This window comes from Pongo pygmaeus, chromosome 21 (genome assembly GCF_028885625.2).
Source record: "Pongo pygmaeus isolate AG05252 chromosome 21, NHGRI_mPonPyg2-v2.0_pri, whole genome shotgun sequence".
In the NCBI taxonomy this organism is placed as follows: domain Eukaryota; kingdom Metazoa; phylum Chordata; class Mammalia; order Primates; family Hominidae; genus Pongo; species Pongo pygmaeus.
This window is the reverse complement of record NC_072394.2, coordinates 249,321-271,917: the sequence shown is the minus strand read 5'-3', so window position 1 is coordinate 271,917 and position 22,597 is coordinate 249,321. Positions and strand designations below refer to the sequence as shown.

The 22,597-nt window shown below is 44.4% G+C and overlaps 1 protein-coding gene across 6 annotated transcripts in view; it reads right to left on the bottom strand.

The window, feature by feature from the left end:
- Positions 1 to 22,597, bottom strand: part of SHLD1 (shieldin complex subunit 1) — a 119,927-nt gene that overhangs the window by 81,527 nt on the left and 15,803 nt on the right. For 4 of the 6 annotated variants that reach the window (XM_054468123.2, XM_063658985.1, XM_054468122.2 and 1 more), the window contains exon 3: positions 11,228 to 11,409. In XM_054468123.2, the coding sequence (XP_054324098.1) occupies positions 11,228 to 11,409 (182 nt within the window). Of the gene's footprint in view, positions 1 to 10,764; positions 11,140 to 11,227; positions 11,410 to 22,597 lie in introns of those variants that run through there. The other 2 variants (XM_063658987.1, XM_063658986.1) reach the window with 2 other exon arrangements.

Below are 22,597 nucleotides of genomic sequence, written 5' to 3'. Positions count from 1 at the left end.
TCCTGGGATTCAACTTCCCCATGTGGAAAATGAGAGGATTAGCTGGGCTCTGTGGTTTTCTTTCTTTTTTTTTTTTTTTTTTTAAGACAGTCTCACTTTGTCCCCCAGGCTGGAGTGCCCGTGGCGCGATCTCGGCTCACTGCAACCTCTGCCTCCCGGGTTCAAGCAATTCTCCTGCCTCAGCCTCCTGAGTAGCTGGAATTACAGGCTCACACCACCAACCTGGCTAATTTTTGTATTTTTAGTAGAGACGGGGTTTTGCCATGTTGACCAGGCTGGTCTCGAACTCCTGGCCTCAAGTGATCCACCAGCCTCAGCCTCCCAAAGTGCTGGGATTACAGGCGTGAGTCACCGCACCCGGCTACTTAGTGGTTTTCGAACTCCTCCTGGTCCTGGCACCGTTTCTTTGGATGAATGCCTGCCTGGATGCATAAGGTAGAGCATCCAGGGCCCCACAAGCTCATGACCCCACTCAATCTCAAACTTGTAGTTCCTAAAGAGCTGTGCGGAACCACCAGCTCAGAGACTGTAACCTTCTCTAACTCTGTGAGCCTTAGTCATATACACTTATGGTTTATCCTTCACACCTCAGGCTATACAATTAAAATTCACTGCTGCCTTCTAACAGCAGCATGCAAAGAGCTCAAAATCCGATTTTGGAGCTGAAAATTCAGTCTAGATAGCTGAATCTGCATAACTCAATCTAGGAGGCTGGGCATGGTGGCTCTCGCCTATAACCCCAGCACTTTGGGAGGCCAAGGTAGGTGGATCAACTGAGGTCAGGGGTTTGAGACCAGCCTGGCCAACATGGTGAAACCTTGTCTCTACTAAAAATACAAAAATTAGCCGGGTGTGGTGGCAGGTTCCTGTAGTCCCAGCTACTTGGGAGGCGAGGCAGGAGAATTCTTGAAACTGGGAGGCGGAGGTTGCAGTGAGCCGAGATCTCGCCACTGCACTCCAGCCTGGGTGATGGAGTAAGACTCTGTCTCAAAACAACAACAACAACAACAACAAAAAACCCAAATCTAGGAAGAGGCAACAAAAGCAGAGAAGCACTGCCACACAGAATACTCAAACCTTCCAAATAAAGCCCATCTACTTGGTATCTGATAAAATGTACCCAATTGTGTCCTCAGTTATTTCTCAGAGAATTGGTTCAATAACGATTGTTCCCTTCTTTCCTTTCCTTTCCGTACTCTCTGTATCTCAGGTCCAGTCTAGTGATTGGGTATTAGCCACTAGGTTGGATATCACTTAATGCAACTATAAAATGTCTTTAGCATTATATGTATATATCTAAAATATACCCTGACTCCTATTTTAAAACTACAACAACAACACATCAAGAATTTGACAACTAGTATATAAATTTTATTTTGAGTTTTTTTATCTAAGAGCTTATAATTCATTCCTTTTGGAAATAAAATTTTATAGAATTCCAAAGAAATATGAATTACAGAGAGGAAGACAACAAACCTTTTTTTACCCTTAAATACTAAATTCCTTGGATGAAATGCCTAAATACACAAGTTACAAAATGGGCTTTGAAGAGTGGGATGTTGACAGATTCCCAGAATAAGACTAAAGGTGCATTAAATCACTATTTACTTTAAACTTATAACTGCCTGCCAGCTATGGCCTTTAATCATCAAAGACTTATTGTGTTTAACATTCAATTTGCTGTCTACACGCAACCAATGTCCCCAACACTGCTCTTAGGCAGAAGTTCAAGTTTGAGGAAAGGGCTGATATTTCCTACATCTGTATTGTTAATGTCTAACAACGACTTCAGAGAAACTCCTTGTCCTATATTAGAAAGTACCTTGGATGCTCTCCAGGACAAAGGTTCCAGAGGGCACAGGTGAGATACGCCACATGAGCTACCCAGAGTTTATCAAGCTCCAGCAGTACACATGGGACTGGGCCTTCGGGTGACCTTTGTGATCTTCCTTTTGAGAGGTTTAACCAAGATCATCTGTTTCTTAACACAGCTCTTGCATTCTGTATACTCTATGCTTCCCTTGAGCCAAGCAGCAAACGAGAAAGAAAACAAGTATCTAACAGGCAGGGTGTTCAAGTCCAGCAGCAAGTCTGTACCTGGGACTAATTAATGGATTCAATTCAGCCATCTCTGGAGTGGACTGGAGTTGACCAGGGAGGAGGGGGCACATTCCAGAGAGGGGAACAATGCAGCTAAGACATTAACAGTTGGCTCAGCCTAAAAGCAAGCCTGACAGGACTGGCAGGCCTGTGTTAATGTGCAGTTGGACAGCAGCAGGGGCCTCTATTCAGCTCGTGTGCACCTGTACAGTCGTGCCGGTTGTTGAAATATTGCAATACTGCTGTATTGGTTATTAAATATTTTGAACAAATATTCCAGGCAGCAGATTACACAGAGTCCCGAAAACAAGGCAGAGGAGCTTTTTGATTGGAGCTGGAAGGAAACAAGTAGTGTAAGATTGGCCGGGTGTGGTAGCTCACACCTGTAATCCGAACACTTCAGGAGGCCAACGTGGATGGATGACTTGAGGTCAGGAGTTCAAGACCAGCCTGGCCAACATGGTGAAACCCTGTCTCTACTAAAAACACAAAAAAATAGCTGGGCAGGGTGGTGGGTGCCTGTAATCCCAGCTACACAGGAGGCTGAGGCGGGAGAATCACTTGAACCCAGGAGGTGGAGGCTGCAGTGAGCCGAGATTGCGCCATTGCACTCCAGCCTGGACAACAGAGCGAGACTCAGTCTAAAGACAAAAGTAGTGTAATATGACATCTCAAAGGGACCTAAACAGAAGAATGTTATGGAAAAGGTGTTCCAGGAATGCTCTATATTTTTCTTTCTTTAGAAAGAGGGTCTCACTCTGTCCCCCAGGCTAGAGTGCAGTGGTACGATCATAGCTCACTGTAGCCTCGAACTCCTGGGCTCAAGCAGTCCTCCCACCTTGGCCTCTCAAAGTGCTGGGATTATAGGCATGAAACTCTACACCCGCCCTCAGGAAGCCCTGTTTGGCTGCAGCAGGTCTTCTGCCATATCTCACCAGGAAGGGCTGAGGGGAGGATTTTATAATCCTGCACCTGCCTTAAGTGAAAAGTTGTTTATTTTACCATCATTTCATGAGGAGTGGCTGGGTGGGAACTTCAGGCCAGATGGACTCTGTCTTTATTGGACATATATAGCCTAGTTTCACCCGTCTTTACATACTCAGACTGGAATGACTAAGGCTTTTGGAGGTTTTTCTAACACTCTCAGATTCTTATCAGCCCAGTAGTTTTCTGGAAAGTGCTCTTAAGTCTCATGTCCTTGCTACTAATTCGCTCCTCCAGGGTGTGAACAGTGATGCGGCAGTTGGGCACATAGCATAAGGACAGAGAAGCGTCCATCTAGTTTGGCTTCTAGGGAAGATCACTGGCATCTGAGTAAGGGCAGGCTTAGTCCAGAGGGGAATGGAGGTAGAGACCATGTGCCTGGGAATGAGGAGCAATCCTGAGATGAAGAAGTGAGGCGGAAGGCAGGCAGCCCCTTCAGAAAGGCTGGCTGGGAAAACAGGGCAGGGATAGGCCCATGGCCAGGGGCAGCTGCAAGGTGAAATGGGGAATCCTTTACACAAGTTAAGCCTAAGCCTGGGCCCATGTTCTTGTAACTGGGTTTTGCAGTGGTCCTTGCTGCATCCTAAATCTAAGGTCACTCTTCCTTGGCCTACTACTCCTCCAGGGGTTAGAACTGTGATGCTGACTCCAACCTGGAAGCTGGCACCTTGCTACCCACTGAGAAGGCGCCTGCACACTGCCTGCCACCTGCCTGGATTTCTGGGTATTCTCTCCAGCGTGCCTGTTGCTGGGCTGTGCTGTGCCACCAGAAGACTACGCCACGCCTCCACTGTGAACCCCAACCCCTTGCCAACTCTGTGTCTGGATTTTGACTGAAGAATTTGACAACAGATGATATGACTGAACTCTTACGGTCAAGCTGGGTGCACTGGCTTACACCTGTAATTCAGCACTTTGGGAGGCTGAGGTGGGCAAATCACTTGAGGCCAGGAGTTTGAGACCAGCCTGGCCAATATGGCAAAACTTTATCTCCACTAAAAATACAAAAATTAGCTGGGTGTGGTGGTGCACACCTGTAATCCCAGCTACTAGGGATGTTGAGGCATGAGAATCGCTTGAGCCTGGGAAGCAGAGGTTGCAGTGAGCTGAGATTGCACCACTGCACTCAGCCTGGGTGACAGAGCAAGACTCCATCTCCAAAAAAAAAAAAAAAAAAAAACAAAAAAACCAGAAATTGTAAAAACTATGCCCAGTTAATGAATCCTAATGATCAAAGCTTGGCTCTGTTTCACCCAGTAGCTGGGGGAGCCAGGTCCCAAGTTCACCCTTAGACCCCCATTCAGCTGTAAGCAACCTGCCATACTCTGCCAGTTCTTGAGATAGTCAACTCTATTTTGAGCCAAGCACAAGCTACATGAAGGTAGCCAACAGTATGTGCCTCACTGAGTGAATACCAGGATGGGCAGAGACCAGTGGTGAGTCACCCTGAATGACCCTCCAACTGGAAACCTTGGCTATATTTAACAATCCCTGGAAGATCAACTTCCTTACAACACATAACAGCAAGTAAGCAAACCAAGAACATCAAACTGGCTTGGGAACTGGAGGTGTTAAGAATCTGAGATAGAATGGTGGCCCAGTAGAGATTAGTGTAAAGGTGGTCATGTCTCTGAGCAAACAATAGATCCAGAGTTATCAGAATTAGATTAAAAGGTCGGCAAGAGCCTCCTGAAGGGCCATGGGGAGAGAACCCGTAACTACAGCTACCTATGAACAAGAGGCATGGAGAAGAAAATGGACTCAACTTATAAATGAAAAGCCCAGGCCCCTGGACAATTCTGAAACTTAAGGTGGAAAATGATCAGGTAGGAATAAACCAGGTTGGGCTGTTAGGGCAGTGACCTCCTTCAGAGTTTAAGGCTGTCATCTCAAGTTCATTGCTTGGTAACGGCCAGATTACCAGTGATAACCTCTCCTAACTGACTTTTTTTTTCTTTTTCTTTTTTTTTTTTAGACAGAGTCTCACTCTGTTGCCCAGACTAGAGTGCAGTAGTGTCATCTTGGCTCACTGCAGCCTCCACCTCCCAGGTTCAAGTGATTCTCATGCCTCAGCCTCCCAGTAGCTGGGATTATAGGCACCCACCACCATGCCTGGCTGATTTTTGTATTTTTAGTAGAGATGGGATTTCACCATGTTGTCCAGGCTGGTCTTGAATTTCTGGCCTCAAGCGGATACACCTGCTTCACCCTCCCAAAGTGCTGGGATAACAGGCATGAGCCACTGCATCCGGCCTCCTAATTGACTTTTGTAGATAATTTCTCACAAAAGGTAGCTCTGGAATGTTTACAGAAAAATCAACAGCCTTCCATGCTGTGTAAAAGTCTCCTAGTGATGTTAAAATGAAGTTCTCTTTGTGATAGATAAACCTGAGCACGTTTATTTCTGCTTAAGGTGATCTACTAGAGATGGTGTTATTAAATAACAGAATGGCTGGACTTCCATTTGATTCTAGTGTATTCCCTGCTCCTGTCATGGCTGAAAGATACCATTCTCACTCAGTTTTTGGGAAGCTCTGGGTGATCTGGTCCTTTTTTTTTTTTTTTTGACAAGGTCTTGCTCTGTCGCCCAGGTTGGAGTGCAGTAGCACGATCATGGCTCACTGCAACCTCCACCTCCCAGGCTCAATTGATTCTCCCACCTCAGCCTCCAGAGTAGCTGGAACCACAGGTGTGTACCACCACACCTGGCTAATTAAAAAATTTTTTTTTTAGTAGAGACAGGGTTTTGCCATGTTGTCCAGGCTGGTCTCAAAACTCCCGAACTCAAGGGATCCCCTCGGGCGGATTACAAGGTCAGGAGATCGAGACCATCCTGGCTAACACAGTGAAGCCCCATCTCTACTAAAAATACAAAAAAAAAAAAATTAGCCGGGCATGGTGGCAGGCACCTGTAGTCCTAGCTACTTGGGAGGCTGACGCAGGAGAATGGCGTGAACCCAAGAGGCGGAGCTTGCAGTGAGCCGAGATCGCGCCACTGCACTCCAGCCTGGGCGACAGAACGAGACTCCGTCTCAAAAAAAAAAAAAAAAAAAAAAGGGATCCTCCTGCCTCAGCCTCATAATATGCCAGATATGCCAGATAACAGGCATGAGCCACCACTCACAGCCCTGGTCCTTTTTAAAAACAAACCTAGTGGGTATTGTGGCAAAACATATAAAAGTACTACAGAATTGCAGAGTGCACAACAAAATAAAAATTGTTTTAAAATGTTTAAGTTTGAATCAAATAGTATCAAAAAGTTAATATTCCTCCCTAAAACTCCTTCCACCTCTCCAAAATGTTTGTTCTATCAAGTTAACAAAACTTGCCTAAATTTATTTGCAGCAGTTCCTTGTCTCAGTGGTATCATCCTCTTGGTCAACTCCTAGGTTAGAAAAAGCTTTCTTTTTTTCCAATAACAATGTGATTTTAGCTGGGTGTGGTGGCTCATGCCTGTAATCCCAATACTGAGAGGTTGAGGCGGGAGGATCGCTTGGGCCCAGGAGTTCAAGACCAGCCTGGGCAACATAGTGAGATCCCATCTCTAAACAAAAAAAAAAAAAAAAAAAATTTTTAATTAGCTAGGCAGGATAACACACGCCTATAGTCTTAACTACTTCAGAGGCTGAGAAGGGAAGATTGCTTGAGTCCAGGGGAACCACAATACTGCACTTCAGCCTGGGCAACAAAGCAAGATCATATCTCGAAAAAGAAAAAAAAAAAGTGAAACATTTCCTTTGGATTCAGTCAGCTCTGTCATTTGCTAAGTGACACTGGGAAAGTTTCCTAACATTTCCAAGTTTGTTTCCTCACTTATTAAATGGGAATGATTTCCACTTCTCAGGTCTGTGATAAGAATTAAAAGTGGTGATGTTTGGGCCGGGTGTGGTGGCTCACACCTGTAATCCCAGCACTTTGGGAGGCTGAGGCAGGTGGATCACTTTAGGTCAGGAGTTCAAGACCAGCCTTGCCAACATGGTGAAACCCCATCTCTACTAAAAATATAAAAATTAACTGGGCATGGTGGTGCACGCCTGTAATCCCAGCTACTCAGGAGGCTGAGGCAGAAGAATTGCTTTAACCAGGGAGGTGGAGGTTGCAGTGAGCCGAGATTGTGCCACTGCACTCAGCCTGGGCAACAGTGTGAGACTCTGTCTCGAAAAGAAAAAAAAAAAGTGATAATGTTTGTGAAATATTTAGCATGGAGCCTGACAATATAAAACCTGACAGATAGTAAATGCTCAATAAATGGGAGTGATCACTATTAATGTGCTCTAAAACACTGCAGTGTGGAGTATGCAGAGAGCAATTATCATACCCAGAGCCTTCCATGGGGTAAGATGAGTAAACCAATGTGAATGTTTTATTTTTTTATGTTTACTTATTTATTATTATTATTATTATTTTTGAGTCGGAGTCTTGCTCTGCTGCCCGGGCTGGAGTGCAATGGTGCGGTCTTGGCTCACTACAACCTCCACCTCCTGGGTTCAAGTGATTCTCCTGCCTCAGCCCCCTGAGTAGCTGGGATTACAGGCACCTGCCACCACGCCCCACTAATTTTTGTATTTTTATTAGAGATGGGGTTTTACCATGTTGGCCAGGCTGGTCTAGAACTCCTGACCTCAGGTGATCCACCCGCCTCGGCCTCCCAAAGTGCTGGGATTACAGGCGTGAGCCACTGTGGCCAGCTAGAGGTAATTAAGTTTTGAGGGTGGAAGCCTCATGATGGCATTAGTGCCCTTATAAGAGACACGAGAAAGAGGCTCTCTCTCTAGGCCATGTGAGGACACAGGAAGATGGTGACTGTCTACAAATCAACAACAGGGACAGCACCAGACACCAAATCTGCTGGCACCTTCACCTTAGACTTTCCAGCCTCTGGAGCTGTGAGGAGCCACCCAGTGTATGGTATTTGTGATAAAAGCCTGAGCTGGCTGGGCGCAGTGGCTCACACCTGTAATCCCAGAGCAGTGGCTCATGCCTGGGATGACCACGGTGGGTGGATCACTTGAGGTCAGGAGTTCAAGACCAGCCTGGCCAACATGGTGAACCCCGTCTCTACTAAAAACACAAGAATTAGCCAGGTGTGGTTGCGCTCACCTGTAATTCCAGCTACTTGGGAGGCTGAGACAGGAGAATCGCTTGAACCTGGGAGGCGGAGGTTGCAGTGAGGTGAGATCACGCCACTGTGCTCTAGCCTGGGTGACAGAGTGAGACTCCATCTCAAAAAAAAAAAAAAAAAAAAAAAAAATCCTGAGCTGACCAGACAGTACTGCAGTGTGCTGAGCACCCCAGCTGATGAGGAACTGGATCTCCTGAGAGTCCACTCCCTGCCACACACTATGCCTCATGCACGACCTTGTACAACCTTATAACCTCCCCAACAAGGAGGTGCTGTTATCATCTCCATTTTACAAATGAGGAGACAGGCACAGAGGGGCTAAGTGGCTCGCCCAAAGTCAAACCACGGGAAGTAGCAGAACCAGAATTCCAACCAGACTGTCTAACCCAGCACGACCACCACTAATACCGTGTAAAATGGTTGTCTTAGCGTTTGAGTACCCCTTCCCATGTTTAGACATGGGTTCCCCCAAACAATCTTTTTGGCATAGAATATCCATATTTTTAACAAATACCCCTACATAAATATTTCAACGTGCTCCTTATTTTTAGAGCTGTCAACCAGTTCCAATTAATAACAGTTACTTTTCTACAGATTAGTCAACTAACAGGCAATAAAAAGTAAAAACTGAGTCCACACTGAATTCCCTAAGGGAATAGAGCCACTGCCCTTGAAGTATTTCAACATGCTAATACTTCTAAAGTTCTATTCAGACTGGATATGGTTGCTCACTCCCATTATCCCAGCACTTTGGGAGGCCATGGTGGGAGGATCACTTGAGGCCAAGAGTTCAAGACTTGCCTGGGCAACAAAGCAAGACCCTGTCTCTACAAAAAATTAAAAAAAAAAAAAAAAGCCATGTATGGTGATGTGAGCCTGTAATCCCAGCTACTTGGGAGGCTGAGGCAGGAGGATAGCTTCAGCTCAGGAGTTCAAGGCTGCAGTGAGCTATGATGGTACCACAGTATTCCAGCCTAGGCACAGAGCAAAACCCTGTCTCTAAATAAATAAATACATACACAAACAAAGTTCTGTTCAACTGCCTCCATTCACTCATTCTAAGAAATGCTGTTGCTACCCAGGGATGATGAACAAAATCAGTTTTAGGGATGGAAAGTCATGTAGAGGCAGCAGGATGGCAGGGAAAAAAGGGAAGGTTAAAGGAACTAAGATGTTAAGTCTAGAAAGGAAAAGGATAAAGAATTATCTAATTCTTGGTCAGTGATATGGTTTGGGTTTGTGTCCCTGCCCAAATGTCATGTGGAATTGTCATCCCCAGTGTTGGAAGTGGGGACTGGTGGGAGGTGATTGGTTCATGGGGCAGTTCCTCCTAATTGGTTTACAGCACCATCCCCTTGGTGCTGAGTTCTCATGAGATCTGGTTGTTTAAAAGTGTGTAGCACCTTCCCCCTCTCTTTCTTCCTCCTGCTTCAGCCATGTGAAGTGCCAGCTTCCCCTTCGCCTTCCACCCTGATTGATGCCTAGCAGGTGCTGCTATGCTTCCTGTACAGCCTGCAGAACTGTGAGCCAATTAAACCTCTTTTCTCTATAAATTACCCAGTCTCAGGTATCTCTTTATAGCAGTGTGAGAATGAACTAACACAGTCAGGTACTAAATTAAACAGGAGACTTACTGATCCTGATTACTCTATGTCCTGAAAATCAGAAGAGAATCCCAAACATATTTCTCCATAGAATTCTTGAAGGCAATGACAGTTACACATCCTACCTGTAGTCATCACTGAATTCATCATCATTAAAGCCTACATTTTCTTAGTACCCACAATGAGTTCTTTCTAAAAATATATACTTGGATTTGTTTTTTGTTGTTGTTTGTTTTTTGGTTTTTGTTTTGAGACAGAGTTTTGCTCTTTCGCTCAGACTGGAGTCAAGTGGCACAATCTCGGCTCACTGCAACCTCCACCTTCCGGGTTCAAGTGATTCTCCTGCTTCAGCCTCCCGAGTAGCTGGTATTATAGGCTCCCGCCACCACACCTGGCTAATTTTTGTATTTTTGGTAGAGACAGGGTTTCGCCACGTTGGCCAGGCTGGTCTTGAACTCCTGACCTTAGATGATCCACCTGCCCTGGCCTCCCAAAGTGTTAAGATTACAGGTGTGAGCTACCACACCTGGCCATTTGGATTTCTTAATATTAACAACAACAACATTGACTGAGCACCCATCGATGGTAGAAAAACCATGCTAAGTACCTTACAGGTTTCCCTTAAGCTAAACCTGACTGGGTGGAGCAAGCATTCTGATCGCCATTTTGTAGACAACTCTGGAGCTCAGAGAGGTTAAGGAACACGCCCCAAGTCACATAGCCAGTAAGTGGCAGACATGAACTTTAAATCCAGGTCTGTGTGATAAACCCAGAGGATTAACCAAAACTAACAAGAAATAAATGAATAAATAAATAAATCCAGGTCTGCGGGCCTCCAAACTCAGATCAGGTAATTAATATGAAAGAGAGGGCTTTACCACTAAAGACAGTCACTACCTACATCAGGGAATTATCATTAGTTTAAATAATAGATGTTTCGGCAATCTAGTCAGGAATCAGGAAACCTTGTAGACAGGTTGTTACTTAAATCCAGAGCATACTTCATACAAGGAATGCTAAAGTCTCTATTTTTATTACTCATCACACATAACAGGCCCACATTGCTATTTTCTGAAGTTTTAAAAGAACAAAACAAAAAAACAATTCCACTCTTTCTTTGTTGAACCAAATATTCCCCTGCTTCTGAATTAATTTTGAGGAGATTAGAAAGAGACCTGAGATTAACAGCGACAATAATGAAAAGACATCCAGGAAACAGCTCCTTCTCATTGCTGTGCCAGGGAAGCTGTCCTTTGAAGTTCCTCCTGATAGCTTTGCTTAGGTAAGATGTTTTTCTGCCTAAGACAATGAAGCATTCTCAGAGATATGCTATTGGAAGAGAGAGAAACAAACTATCACACACCCGTATAGCTGCTAGTTGTTTTTAAGTTAGTTTGTTTTAAACTCTGCTTATTACCTGGATCCACATCAGAAGAATAAGGAAAAGAATGGAATTCCAAAGAACTGAAAGCCTCGCTGTTGGCTTCTTGGCTGGGTCTCTGCAGGACGTAATCTCTTATGTCACACGCTGATGGCAGGTCTAAAGCACTGCTCTCCTCTGACAGGCTGCCTGAAGTGGCGTCCCTGGCTGCCATAGTCCTACCATGGAAAACAGAAAACAATTCAATACAAAAGGCACCACATAGCAGGATCCTTCATTGGAGACAGAGCTTGAAGAATTTTATTTGTTTTTTATTTTTATTTTTGTAGAGATCAGGTCTAAGTTGCCCAGGCTGGTCTTGAACTCCTGGGCTCGAGCAATCCTCCCACCTCAGCCTCCCAAAGTGATGGGATTATGGGTGTGAGCCACCATACCCACCCAAAAAATTTTAAAGGTCAAACAACAGTGAGATCAGAATGATTTACAGTAGTCCCCCCTTATGTGCGATTTTGCTCTCTGCAGTTTCAGTTAATCTCACCCAACCATGGTTCAAAAATATTACATGGAAAATTCCAGAAATAAACAATTGATAAATTTCAAATTGCGCACCATTCTGAGTATTGTGATGAAATCTCATGCTGTCCCACTCCATCCCACCTGGGACATTAATTACCCCTCTGTCCAGCGTATCTGAACTGTACGTGTTACCTGCCCCTTAGTCATTCAGTAGCCTTTTCAGTTATCAGATGGACTGCTGTGGTATCACAGTGCTTGTGTTCAAGTAACCCTTATTTTACTTACTAATGGCCCCAAAACACAAGATTAGTGATGCCAGCAAGTCAGATATGCCAAAGATAGGCCACAAAATACTTTCTTTAGGCAAAAAGGTAAAAGTTGGCCAGGCACACTGGCTCACATCTCTAATCCCAGCACTTTGGGAGGCTGAGGCGGGTGGATCACCTGAGGTCAGGAGTTCAAGACCAGCCTGGCCAACACGGTGAAACCCTGTCTCTACTAAAAATACAAAAATTTAGCCAGGCGTGGTGGTGGGTGCCTGTAATTCCAGCTACTTGGGAGTCAGTGGCAAGAGAACCTCTTGAACCAGCGAAGCGGAGGTTGCAGTGAGCCGAGACCGTGCCATTGCACTCCAGCCTGGGCAACAAGAGCAAAACTCCATCTCAAAAAAAAAAAAAGGTAAAAGTTCTCAACTCAATAAGCAAAGAAAAAATTCATATGCCTAGGTTACTAAGATCTACCGTAACAATGAATCTTCTATCCGTGAAATTGTGAAGAAGGAAAAAGAAATTCATGCTAGTCTTGCTGACACACCTCAAACTGCAAAAGTTATAGCCACACAGCCGTTGTAGTGAGCTGAGATTGCACCACTGCACTCCAGCCTGGGCTACAGAGCAAGACTGTGTTTCAAAAAAAAAAAAAAGTTATGGAGTTATGGCCACAGCACATAAGTGCTTAGTTAAGATGGAAAAGGCAATACATTTGTGGATGGAAGATATGAACAGAAAGGTGTTCTGACAGCAATGTGTTGTACCAGAAAGCACAGAACCTACACAAAGACATCAGCAAGGATCCCCTGAAACAAGTGACACCAAGCCATTTACTGCAAGTAAGAGACAGTTACACAGATTCAAGAATAGGTTTGGGCTGAAAAGCATAAAAATTACTAAAGAGGTTGCATTTGCCAGTGAAGAAGCTGCTGCAACATTTTTAGCAGACTTGAAGAAGTAGATTAAGGAGAAAAGATACCATACACAGCAAGTCTTCAACTGCAATAAAACTGGCCTCTTCTGGAAGAAGATGACCAATAGAACCTACATTCATAAAAGCGCAAAGGAAGCACCAGGGCATAAAGCATGGAAAGACAGATTAACTCTGGTACTCTGTGGCAACGCTGCAGGGCATATGATAAAGCTAACCATAGTGTACAGAGCAAAGAACCCATGTGCCCTCAAGCAAAACCAAAAATTATTTATGCTTGTGTTCTGGCCATATAATCAGAAAGTATGGGTGATAGCTGTCTTGTTTATAGAATGGTTCCACCAATGCATCAATGGTTCCCAGAAGTGAAAAAATATTTGAAAGAGGAAGGGTTGGAACTTAAGGACCTATTAATAATAGATGACGTACCTAACCAACCTGAATCTGTTTGCCATGAAAATGAAAATGCTGAGGTTGTATTTTTACCTGCAAATACAACCTTTTGCTTCAGCCACTTGACTAGGACGTCATTCATTTTCCCAAGGCCACATACATCTGCTGGTATTTGATCACATTCAATCAGCAATTGATGCAGACCCTAAACTGGAAATAATGTAGTGCTGGAAATCATTCACTATTGCTGATGCAATAGCACTCATCAAGTTGCAATGGATGAATTAAACCACAAACTAAATGCCTGCTGGAAGGACTGATGGAGTGGAAGTTGTGAATGATTTTAAAGGCTTGCCTGAAATTGATAGAGGAATTAGGAAAATCATCCATGCAACAAGACAAGTTGATGGAGAAGGATTTGCTGATATGCTTGATGAAGTAGACGGACATACTGAAGGCCATTGAGAAGTGTTAACAAATGAGGAACTGGAAGAACTTGTCATGTCCTCTACAGAGGAAGAGGAAGATGAAGAAAAAACTAAAGCAGAACCAGCCATGTGGACATTACTAAAATTTGCTGAAGTGTTTCAAATTGCACAGACATTAAAGCACAAAATTGTGGCATATGATCCTCAGATGGAATGCAGCATTAAAATCGCCTACAAATTCGCAGCAACACTTTCATGACTTACAGAGAAAGGCAACAACCTCTGATTACAATGTTCTTCCAAAAGTTTTCCGCAAAAAACACTATCAAGGATCCCCAAGCATTGAGATCTTCATGGCTCAATGATCCAGGATTGCCTGAAGCAGAGGATCCTCCTTCTGATGTAACCTCAGAAAGCCAATAGTAGCCAAACACTAACAGTGCCTGTGCCAGTCACCTCTCTTCATCTCATCACATAGGTATTTCTTTTTTCTTTTTTTTTTTTTTGAGAAGGAGTTTCACTCTTGTTGCCCAAGCTGGAGTGCAATGGCACGATCTCGGCTCACTGCAACCTCCGCCTCCCAGGTTCAAGCGATTCTCCTGCCTCAGCCTCCCAAGTAGCTGGGATTACAGGCATGTGCCACCACACCTGGCTAATTTTTGTATTTTTAGTAGAGATGGAGTTTTGCCATGCTGGCCAGGCTGGTCTTGAACTCCTGACCTCAGATGATCCACCCGTCTCAGCCTCCCAAAGTGCTGGGATTACAGGTGTGAGCCACAGTGCCCAGCCACGTAGGCATTTCATCACCTCACATCACCACAAAAAGAAGGGTGAATATAGCACAATAAGATATTTTGACAGAGTGACCACATTCACATAACTTATATTACAGTATATTTTAATAACTGTTCTATTTTATTATTAGTTTTGTTGTTCATCTCCTACTGTGCCTAATTTATAAATTAACCTTTATCATGGGTATGTATATATGCATAGGAAAAAACGTAGTACATATTGGGTTCAGTACCATCTGCCATTTCAGGCATCCCCTGGGGGGTCCGTAGTCCACCTCAAGGGTAAGGCAGGACTGCTGTACTTTTCCCTGCTATTGATGGTCTTTAACTCAGTATTTGTTTACCCTGTTTTCTTCATCATGAGAAAGAAATGCTCTCAGCAGAAAAGAAACATTAATAATTTCAGCTGGAAAATAAACTGCATGTCAGAAAAGGGAAGGGTTCAATCAGAGAGCACTCTGTCAATGAAATACTACACAGCACCATAATTCAAGGCCTACAAGAATATTTGATAAGGCTGGGCACAGTGGCTCATGCCTATAATTCCAGCACTTTGTGGGAATGAGGCAGAAGCATCTCTTGAGCCCAGGAGTTGAAGACCAGCCTGGGCAACATAGCAAGACCCCATTTTTACAAAAAATCTTAAAATTAGCCAAGTATGGTGGCATGTGCCTGTAGTCCCAGCTACTCAGGAGGCAGAGTTGGGAGGATCACTTGAGCCTGGGAGGTCAAGGCTGCAGTAAGCTGTGATTGTGCCAATGCACTCCAGCCTGAATGAGAATGAGACCTGTGTCTTACCAAAAAAAAAAAAACAAAATGATTAGATGAGAAGAACTGTCCATGATATGTTAAATGTGGTGAGCATAGCCGCCTTCCAAGCAGTTGACCTGGGCTTGATTCCCAGCCAATGTGCCCACGTGCATACACACACATGATATATTCAATGTAAAAAGGTTCTAAAACATTAAGTAGGGTTTGATCCAGATTATATAAAATAAAATGCCATGTGTAAGATGTATGTGTAAGAAATACAGATAGATAAAGCTAGGAGGAAAAATGTCTAGAAGGGTATATCCAGTGAATTAATTTCACTAGTTATCTGGGTAATATGATTACAGGTGATTTGCATTTTCCTCTATGGACCAAACATGTAGTCAGTCATTTATTTAATGTGACAGGCCTGGTGCCAGGCACTGGGACCACAAAGGTGAATGTCACAGACCCTTCCCTCCTAGTCTGGAGTGACCCGAACACAGACACATATCTTGTTAACACAGTGAGTCAAGACAGAAGAGCCCAGAAGGGGCAGGAGGCTTTCTGGAAGAGGTTCTCCCCAAGCGTGGGGCAGGCCAGCCAAGGCCAGAGGAAAGTGTGAACTCAGGAAGAACCAGCTCCGACAAGCACAGTGCCACAGGGTATCAGGGGTTTAAAGTAAGTGTCAAGAATTCGCTGGGCGTTGTGGCTCAAGTGCTGTAATCCCAGCACTTTGGGAAGCCAAGGCGGGTGGATCACCTGAGGTCAGCAGTTTCAGACCAGTCTGGCCAACATGGTGAAACCTCTTCTCTACTAAAACTATAAAATTAGCTGGGCATGGTGGCACGCACCTGTAATCCCAGCTACTTGGGAGGCTGAGGCCCAAGAATTGCTTGAACCCGGGAGGCAGAGGTTGCAGTGAGCCGAGATCACACCACTGCACTCCAGCCTGGGTGAAAGAGCAAGACTCTGTCTCAAAAAAAAAAAAAAAAAAAGAATTTGTCACTCAGTGAGTAAATGGGAAAAGACAAACTCTGTGGTCTCAGCTGGATGGCTACAGAGCCCTGCTCCTCCTGTAGCCAGCTCTGGGAAGGCCTGGCAGCTATCAGCAACTTGGATACAAAGACTCTAGTTGAGCTCTGGAAACCTCCAAGGTGGCTTAGTGGATTCAGCATTTGGACATTTCACTAGGTGTTCCCTACCCCTCCATTAGTCTCTGACTCATAAGTTGCTGTCATCAATAACTCTTATGATAGCTGGCACCAGGTGTCATGAGTACTATGGGCCACCATGCACATGCAGAGCAGTTATCAGGTCAGATTTGCAGATTTGACAGCTGGGTAGCAGGTGGACTTGTCGCACTTAAGCCTGGTGGCAGGCAATCTCATGAACAAGAATTTATTCACCTGTGGTGGTCCAGGTGGGAGAGGAAGAGCACATGAATGAGGTCAGGGCCCCATGGGTCAAGAATAGATTAAGAGAGATTAAGAATACATTTACTAACTGAAATGAGAGTAGAACTTAATAAGTGAATAAAGAGGCCAGGCGCGGTGGCTGATACCTGTAATCCCACCACTTTGGGAGGCTGAGGCAGGAGGACTGCTGCTCAAGAATTTGAGACCAGCCTGGGCAACACAGCAAGACCTTGTATCTACTAAAAATTTAAAAAATACATGTTAGCCAGGCAGAGTGGTGCATGCCTGTAGTCCCAGCTACTCAGGAGGCTGAGATAGGAAGATTGCTTGAGCCAGGCGGACGGGGATACAGTGATGCGAGATTGTGCCACTGCACTCCAGCTTGGGTGACAGAGCGAGACTCTCTCTCAAAAAAAAAAAGAAAAAAGAAAAAGTGAATGAAGAAATGTGTTAAAGAGGAGCTGAGAGTCAACAAGGAGAGACAGTTTCAGTGACTGGGCTTTTTTATTAACTGGGTTAGAGGTGACAGGAAAAGAAACAGTTTTCAGAGGAGGCAATATCCAAATTATGGCATCCTATGCAGCTGTTAAAATGACAATCAGAACTTCAAAGATCTCAAAAACATATGTTTGAATGAAAGAAGTAATTTCAGGCTGGGCATGGTGGCTCAAGCCCGTAATCCTAGCACTTTGGGAGGCAGAAGTGGGAGGACTGCTTGAGGCCAAGAGTTCAAGACCAATCTGGTCAACATAGCCAGACCCCGACACTATAAGAAGAGAAAAAATATAATTAATTTAAAAAAGAAGTAATTTCAGAATAACATGAGCAGTGTAATCATAAGAGTAGTTCCCATTTATTGAATGCTTGTTAGAGGCCAGGCATTGTGCTAAGAGCTTCATCTGTCACAACCCTATGAGGCACGTAATCCTATCAGTACCCTCTTTAACAGTCAGACCCAGACACAGAGAGAAGTAAAGTCACTTGCCCAGGGAAACACATCTTGAAAGCAGCCAAGCTAGGATGAACGCAGCCAAAAGTCCTCCCAGCATCCTGTGTCTGCATAGCCCCAGTATTGCAGCCTAAACTACCACACGATTAGGCAAAGATAGGAGGCATATTAAAACAAATCAACAGTGAGACCTGGCAAGATCTTTTTGTTTGAGGACACCCAGTCACATGCTGTTGTACACATTCGCTCAGGCTGAGAGTGAGCCAAACTATCAGCTGATTGCTCTTGAAAGGAATGGAGTGATCAAGGTTCCTAAAGAAGGAAGAACATCCTGTCTTTTCACAGGTTCTATATTAGCCAACCAAGCCTGAAGCTTCAGCAAACATCTCTGCACCAGGCAACTCTGTCCTTCCGCTTCTCCCTTCATGTTACCTAACACTCTGCTCTGGAGGCTTCTGGAAGGGAACAAACGGGTCAATGAATGATGCTGGCATATCCTGCCTGCCTGCAAAGGTGCCTTGAAATCAACCATCAACTGAGAGTGTCATCAGCAATATGAAATGAATGGAATCCTTTTTGAAAACAAATAGCACATTGATGTGATACCTATATTTTCTGTGTTTTCAGAATCACTTAAATGCCAAATACATCACAAACTGGGAACTGGACCACAAAAAGAAGACATGTCAGCTGGGCGCAGTAGCTGATGTCTGTAATCCCAGCACTTTGGGACCCCGAGATGGGCAGATTACGTGAGGTCAGGAGTTTGAGACCAACCTGGCCAACATAGTGAAACCCTGTCCTCTACTTAAAAAAAAAAAAAAAAAAAAAAAGGATTCATGCATATAAAACACATTATTTGGGACTCTGAATTTGTACGGAAGTAAAAAACAAGCAGTGGAGGCAGATTAAACCCTTCTTGTGGTGTGAACAACCTTGGGCCGGCAAGTAGAATGTAATGATTATCCTTTGTCCCAAACCTTTTGATAATGTGGTTCAACTTCCTTCTCTAGAAGTGCCTATTTTCCTCTCTTAAGAGTGATTTAATTATGTGGCCTGCCGTAGTGGCTCACAGCTGTAATTCCAGCACTTTGGGAGGCTGAGGTGGGTGGATCACAAGGTCAGAAGTTTGAGACCACCCTGGCCAATATGGTGAAACCCCGTCTCTACTAAAAATACAAAAAAAATTAGCCAGGTGTGGTGACATGCACCTGTAGTCCCAGCTGCTCGGTAGGCTGAGGCAGAAGAATCACTTGAACCCAGGAGGTGGAGGTTGCAGTGAGCTGAGATCGATTCTCCTGCCTGCTCCTTTTCTCTTGTGACACATGGATGACCATACTCTTCCTCTTTCCCCTAAGCCCACTTTTCCCTTTTAAATATTGAAGCTCTCAAATTCATCTTTGGAAAAAGGCACAGACCACAGGCAGTTTCTGTGATTCTGTGTTTATTTCTTCTGGGCATGTCCTTAAAGTCAGCAAAATAAACTTCTAAACTGATTGAGACCTGTCTCATATACTTTTTGGTTTACATCATCAAGCCATTTTATAGACAAGGAAACTGGCCGGGTGCAATGGCTCATGCCTGTAATCCCAGCACTTTGAGAGATTGAGGTGGGTGGATCACTTGAGGTCAGGAGTTCAAGACCAGCCTGGCCAACATGGTGAAACCCCATCTGTACTAAAAATACAAAAATTAGCCAGGTGTGGTGGTGGGCGCCTGTAATCCCAGCTACTCGGGGGGCTGAGGCAGGAGAATTGCTTGAACCTGGGAGGCGGATGACTTGAGGTCAGTAGTTCGAGACCAGCCTGGCCAACATGGTAAAACCCTATCTCTACTAAAAATACAAAAATTAGCCAGGCGCGGTGGCGTGCACTTGCAATCCCAGCTACTTGGGAGGCTTAGGCAAGAGAATCGCTTGAACCTGGGAAATCAAAGACGCTAACACACAAGGAGTGTGTTTAAGAGAGGAAAGTTTAATAGGCAAAAGAGAAAAGCTCTCCCATGCAGAGAAAGGGGGGTTCCGAACGGATCTCCCCAATTTGGGGCAAGATGAGGTTGGTTTTATAGATGAGCTTGAGGAGCCAGTGTCTGATTTACATAGGGCACAGAGGGTTGGTTGGACCAGGTGTGCCTTTAACAAAGCATGCGAAGAGGCTGGCCATCCCACCCTAATCTTTTATTATACTAATAGAGTTTTAACCTGGCCAGTGCCATGTTGCTTGTACACGTGGCGACAAAGAAAAGGGAAGAGGAAACCTCTATGTTGAATATACCTGGCTTCCAGAAATCCCTTTTCTACTGGCACAGCTGCCGGCATTTTTATCTACGCTTGCAGCTTGATTTTTCAGGCTGCTTTTTGTTAGAAATCATTCTTTTTATTAAAAGGAAAACTTTACCAAGGACTCCCTAACCCTCTATAACTGCCTAATTAATTTCTTTTTAGCTTCTCTATCACTTTGGAAGGCCGAGGTGGGAGGATCATTTGAGACCAGGAGTTCGACACCAGCCTGGGCCACATGGCAAGACCCTGTCTCTGTGTTTTATATTTATATATATTGTTAAAAAAGATACCAAATTATAAACAAGACCTAGGCCATGCAAGACATAGGTTAGGATACACCCTACAGACCATAAAATCTTGTTAAATGGGATTTTCTTTTTTTATTAACCTGGTATAATGTGACTTATCTTCCAACCTGACACTGGTATAGCATCACATGACAGATAGCAAACCCTGAAGGAAATAAAAATATTTTATGTCGGCCAGGTGCGGTGGCTCATGCCTATAATCCCAGCACTTTGGGAGGCAGAGGCGGGTGGATCACTTGAGGTCAGGAGTTTGAGACCAGCCTGGCCAACATGGTGAAACCCCCGTCTCTACTGAAAATACAAAAAATTAGCCAGGCATGGCAATGCGTGCCTGTAATCTCAGCTACTCCGTAGGCTGAGGCAGGAGAATCTCTTCAACCCAGGAGGTGGAGGTTGCAGTGAGCTGAGACTGTGCCACTGCACTACAGCCTAGGTGACAGGGCAACACTCCATCTCAAAAACAAACAAACAAACAAAATACAAAAATTAGTCAGGCATGATGGTGCACACCTGTAATCCCAGCTGCTCCAGAAGCTGAGGCGGAGAACTGCTTGAACCTGGGAAGCAAAGGTTGCAGTGAGCCGAGATCACACTACTGCACTCCAGTTTGGGTGACAGAACAAAGACTGTCTCAAACAAAAAAAAAAAACCCCAAAATTATTTCTTTGACATATTTTAAAATGGCTCTACAAAGCTACAAAGCTGTCTTTTGTAACAGAAATTTGCATCTGTAGAGAATCTCCATTAACGCAGCCAAGGTTTCCTTTTCTAGGCCTTTCCCAGATCCAGGAAAGATTAATTCTGACACCTAAATTTCCAAAAAGAGACATTTACCATCTATTCTCTCTTTTTTATTTTTTATTTTATTTTTTTTATTTTTTGAGATGGAGTCTCACTCTGTCATCCAGGCTAGAGTGCAGTAGCACGATCTCGGCTCACTGCAACCTTTGTCTCCTGGATTCAAGCAATTCTTGTGCCTCAGCCTCCCAAGTAGCTGGGATTACAGGCACATGCCACCGTGCCTGGCTAATTTTTTTATTTTTAGTAGAGATGGTGTTTCATCATGTTGGCCAGGCTGGTCCTGAACCCCTGACCTCAAGTGATCTGCTTGCCACGGCCTCACAAAGTGTTGAGATTACAGGTGTGAGCCATGGAGCCCAGCCCATCTCTATTCATGACGCCTGGCCCATCTATTCTCTGAGGCTGCTACTCATGCTTCATCTACGTAACAAGGACCTTGAACCACACAACTCCCTTATCTTAGTTCAAGCATTCTTTTCTACTGACTTCAAGTCTTTAGACAAAGCTTAACTCTCTCAAGCAATTGTCAGCTAAAGAATCCCTAAAATCCACCTAAGACTTCTAAGACCACCCTTTGAGATATCTGCCTTTTTGGGTCTAACCAATGTATACCTTCCATGTATTGATTTATATCTTTCCCTGTTAACTTCTGTCTCCCTAAAATGTAAAAAACCAAACTATAACCCAACTGCCTCGGGATCACTTACTCAAGGCTTTTTGGGTTTGTGTTTTCTCTCTGGGCCATGGTCAGTCATACTGGCTCAGAATAAACCACTTTAAAATAGTTTACAGAGTTTTATTTATCTGCTAACAGTCTGACACATGCTACAAAGACAAGCTTTGAAAATATTATACATAGTATAAGAAGATAGTCGGCCGGGTGTGGGGGCTCACACCCGTAATCTCAGCACTTTGGGAGGCTGAGGCAGGTTGATCAAGAGCTGAGGAGTTCCAGACCAGCCTGGCCAAGATGGTGAAACCCCATCTCTACTAAAAATACAAAAATTAGCCAAACGTGGTGGCAGGCGCCTGTAGTCCCAGCTACTCGGGAGGCTGAGGCAGGAGACTAGCGTGAACCTGGGCGGCAAAGGTTGCAGTGAGCAAAGACTGTGCTGTGTCTTTTTTAAAGACAAGGTCTAGCTCTGTTGCCCAGGCTGGAGTGCAGTGGCGAGAACATGGCTAACTGCAGCCTTGACCCCTCAGGCTCAATTAAAAAAAATTTTTTTAATTAGCCAGGCATGGTAGCACATGCCTGTAGGCCCAGGTAGTTGGGAGGCTGAGGTGGGAGAATTGCTTGAGCCTGAGAGGTCAAGGCTGCAGTTAGCCATGTTCTCACCACTGCACTCCAGCCTGGACAACAGAGTGAGACTCATGAGACTTTGTTTCAAAGAAAAAAAAAAGTCATGAAAGAAGCTAGTCACAAAAACATTGACATTATACTTAATGAAAGAAGCCAGTCACACTGTATGATTTCATTTCTATCAAACGTGCGAATTGGCAAGGCTGTACAGACAGAAAGTATACTAGCAATTGTCTAGGACTTGGGGCGGAGTGGATGTGGTGAATGT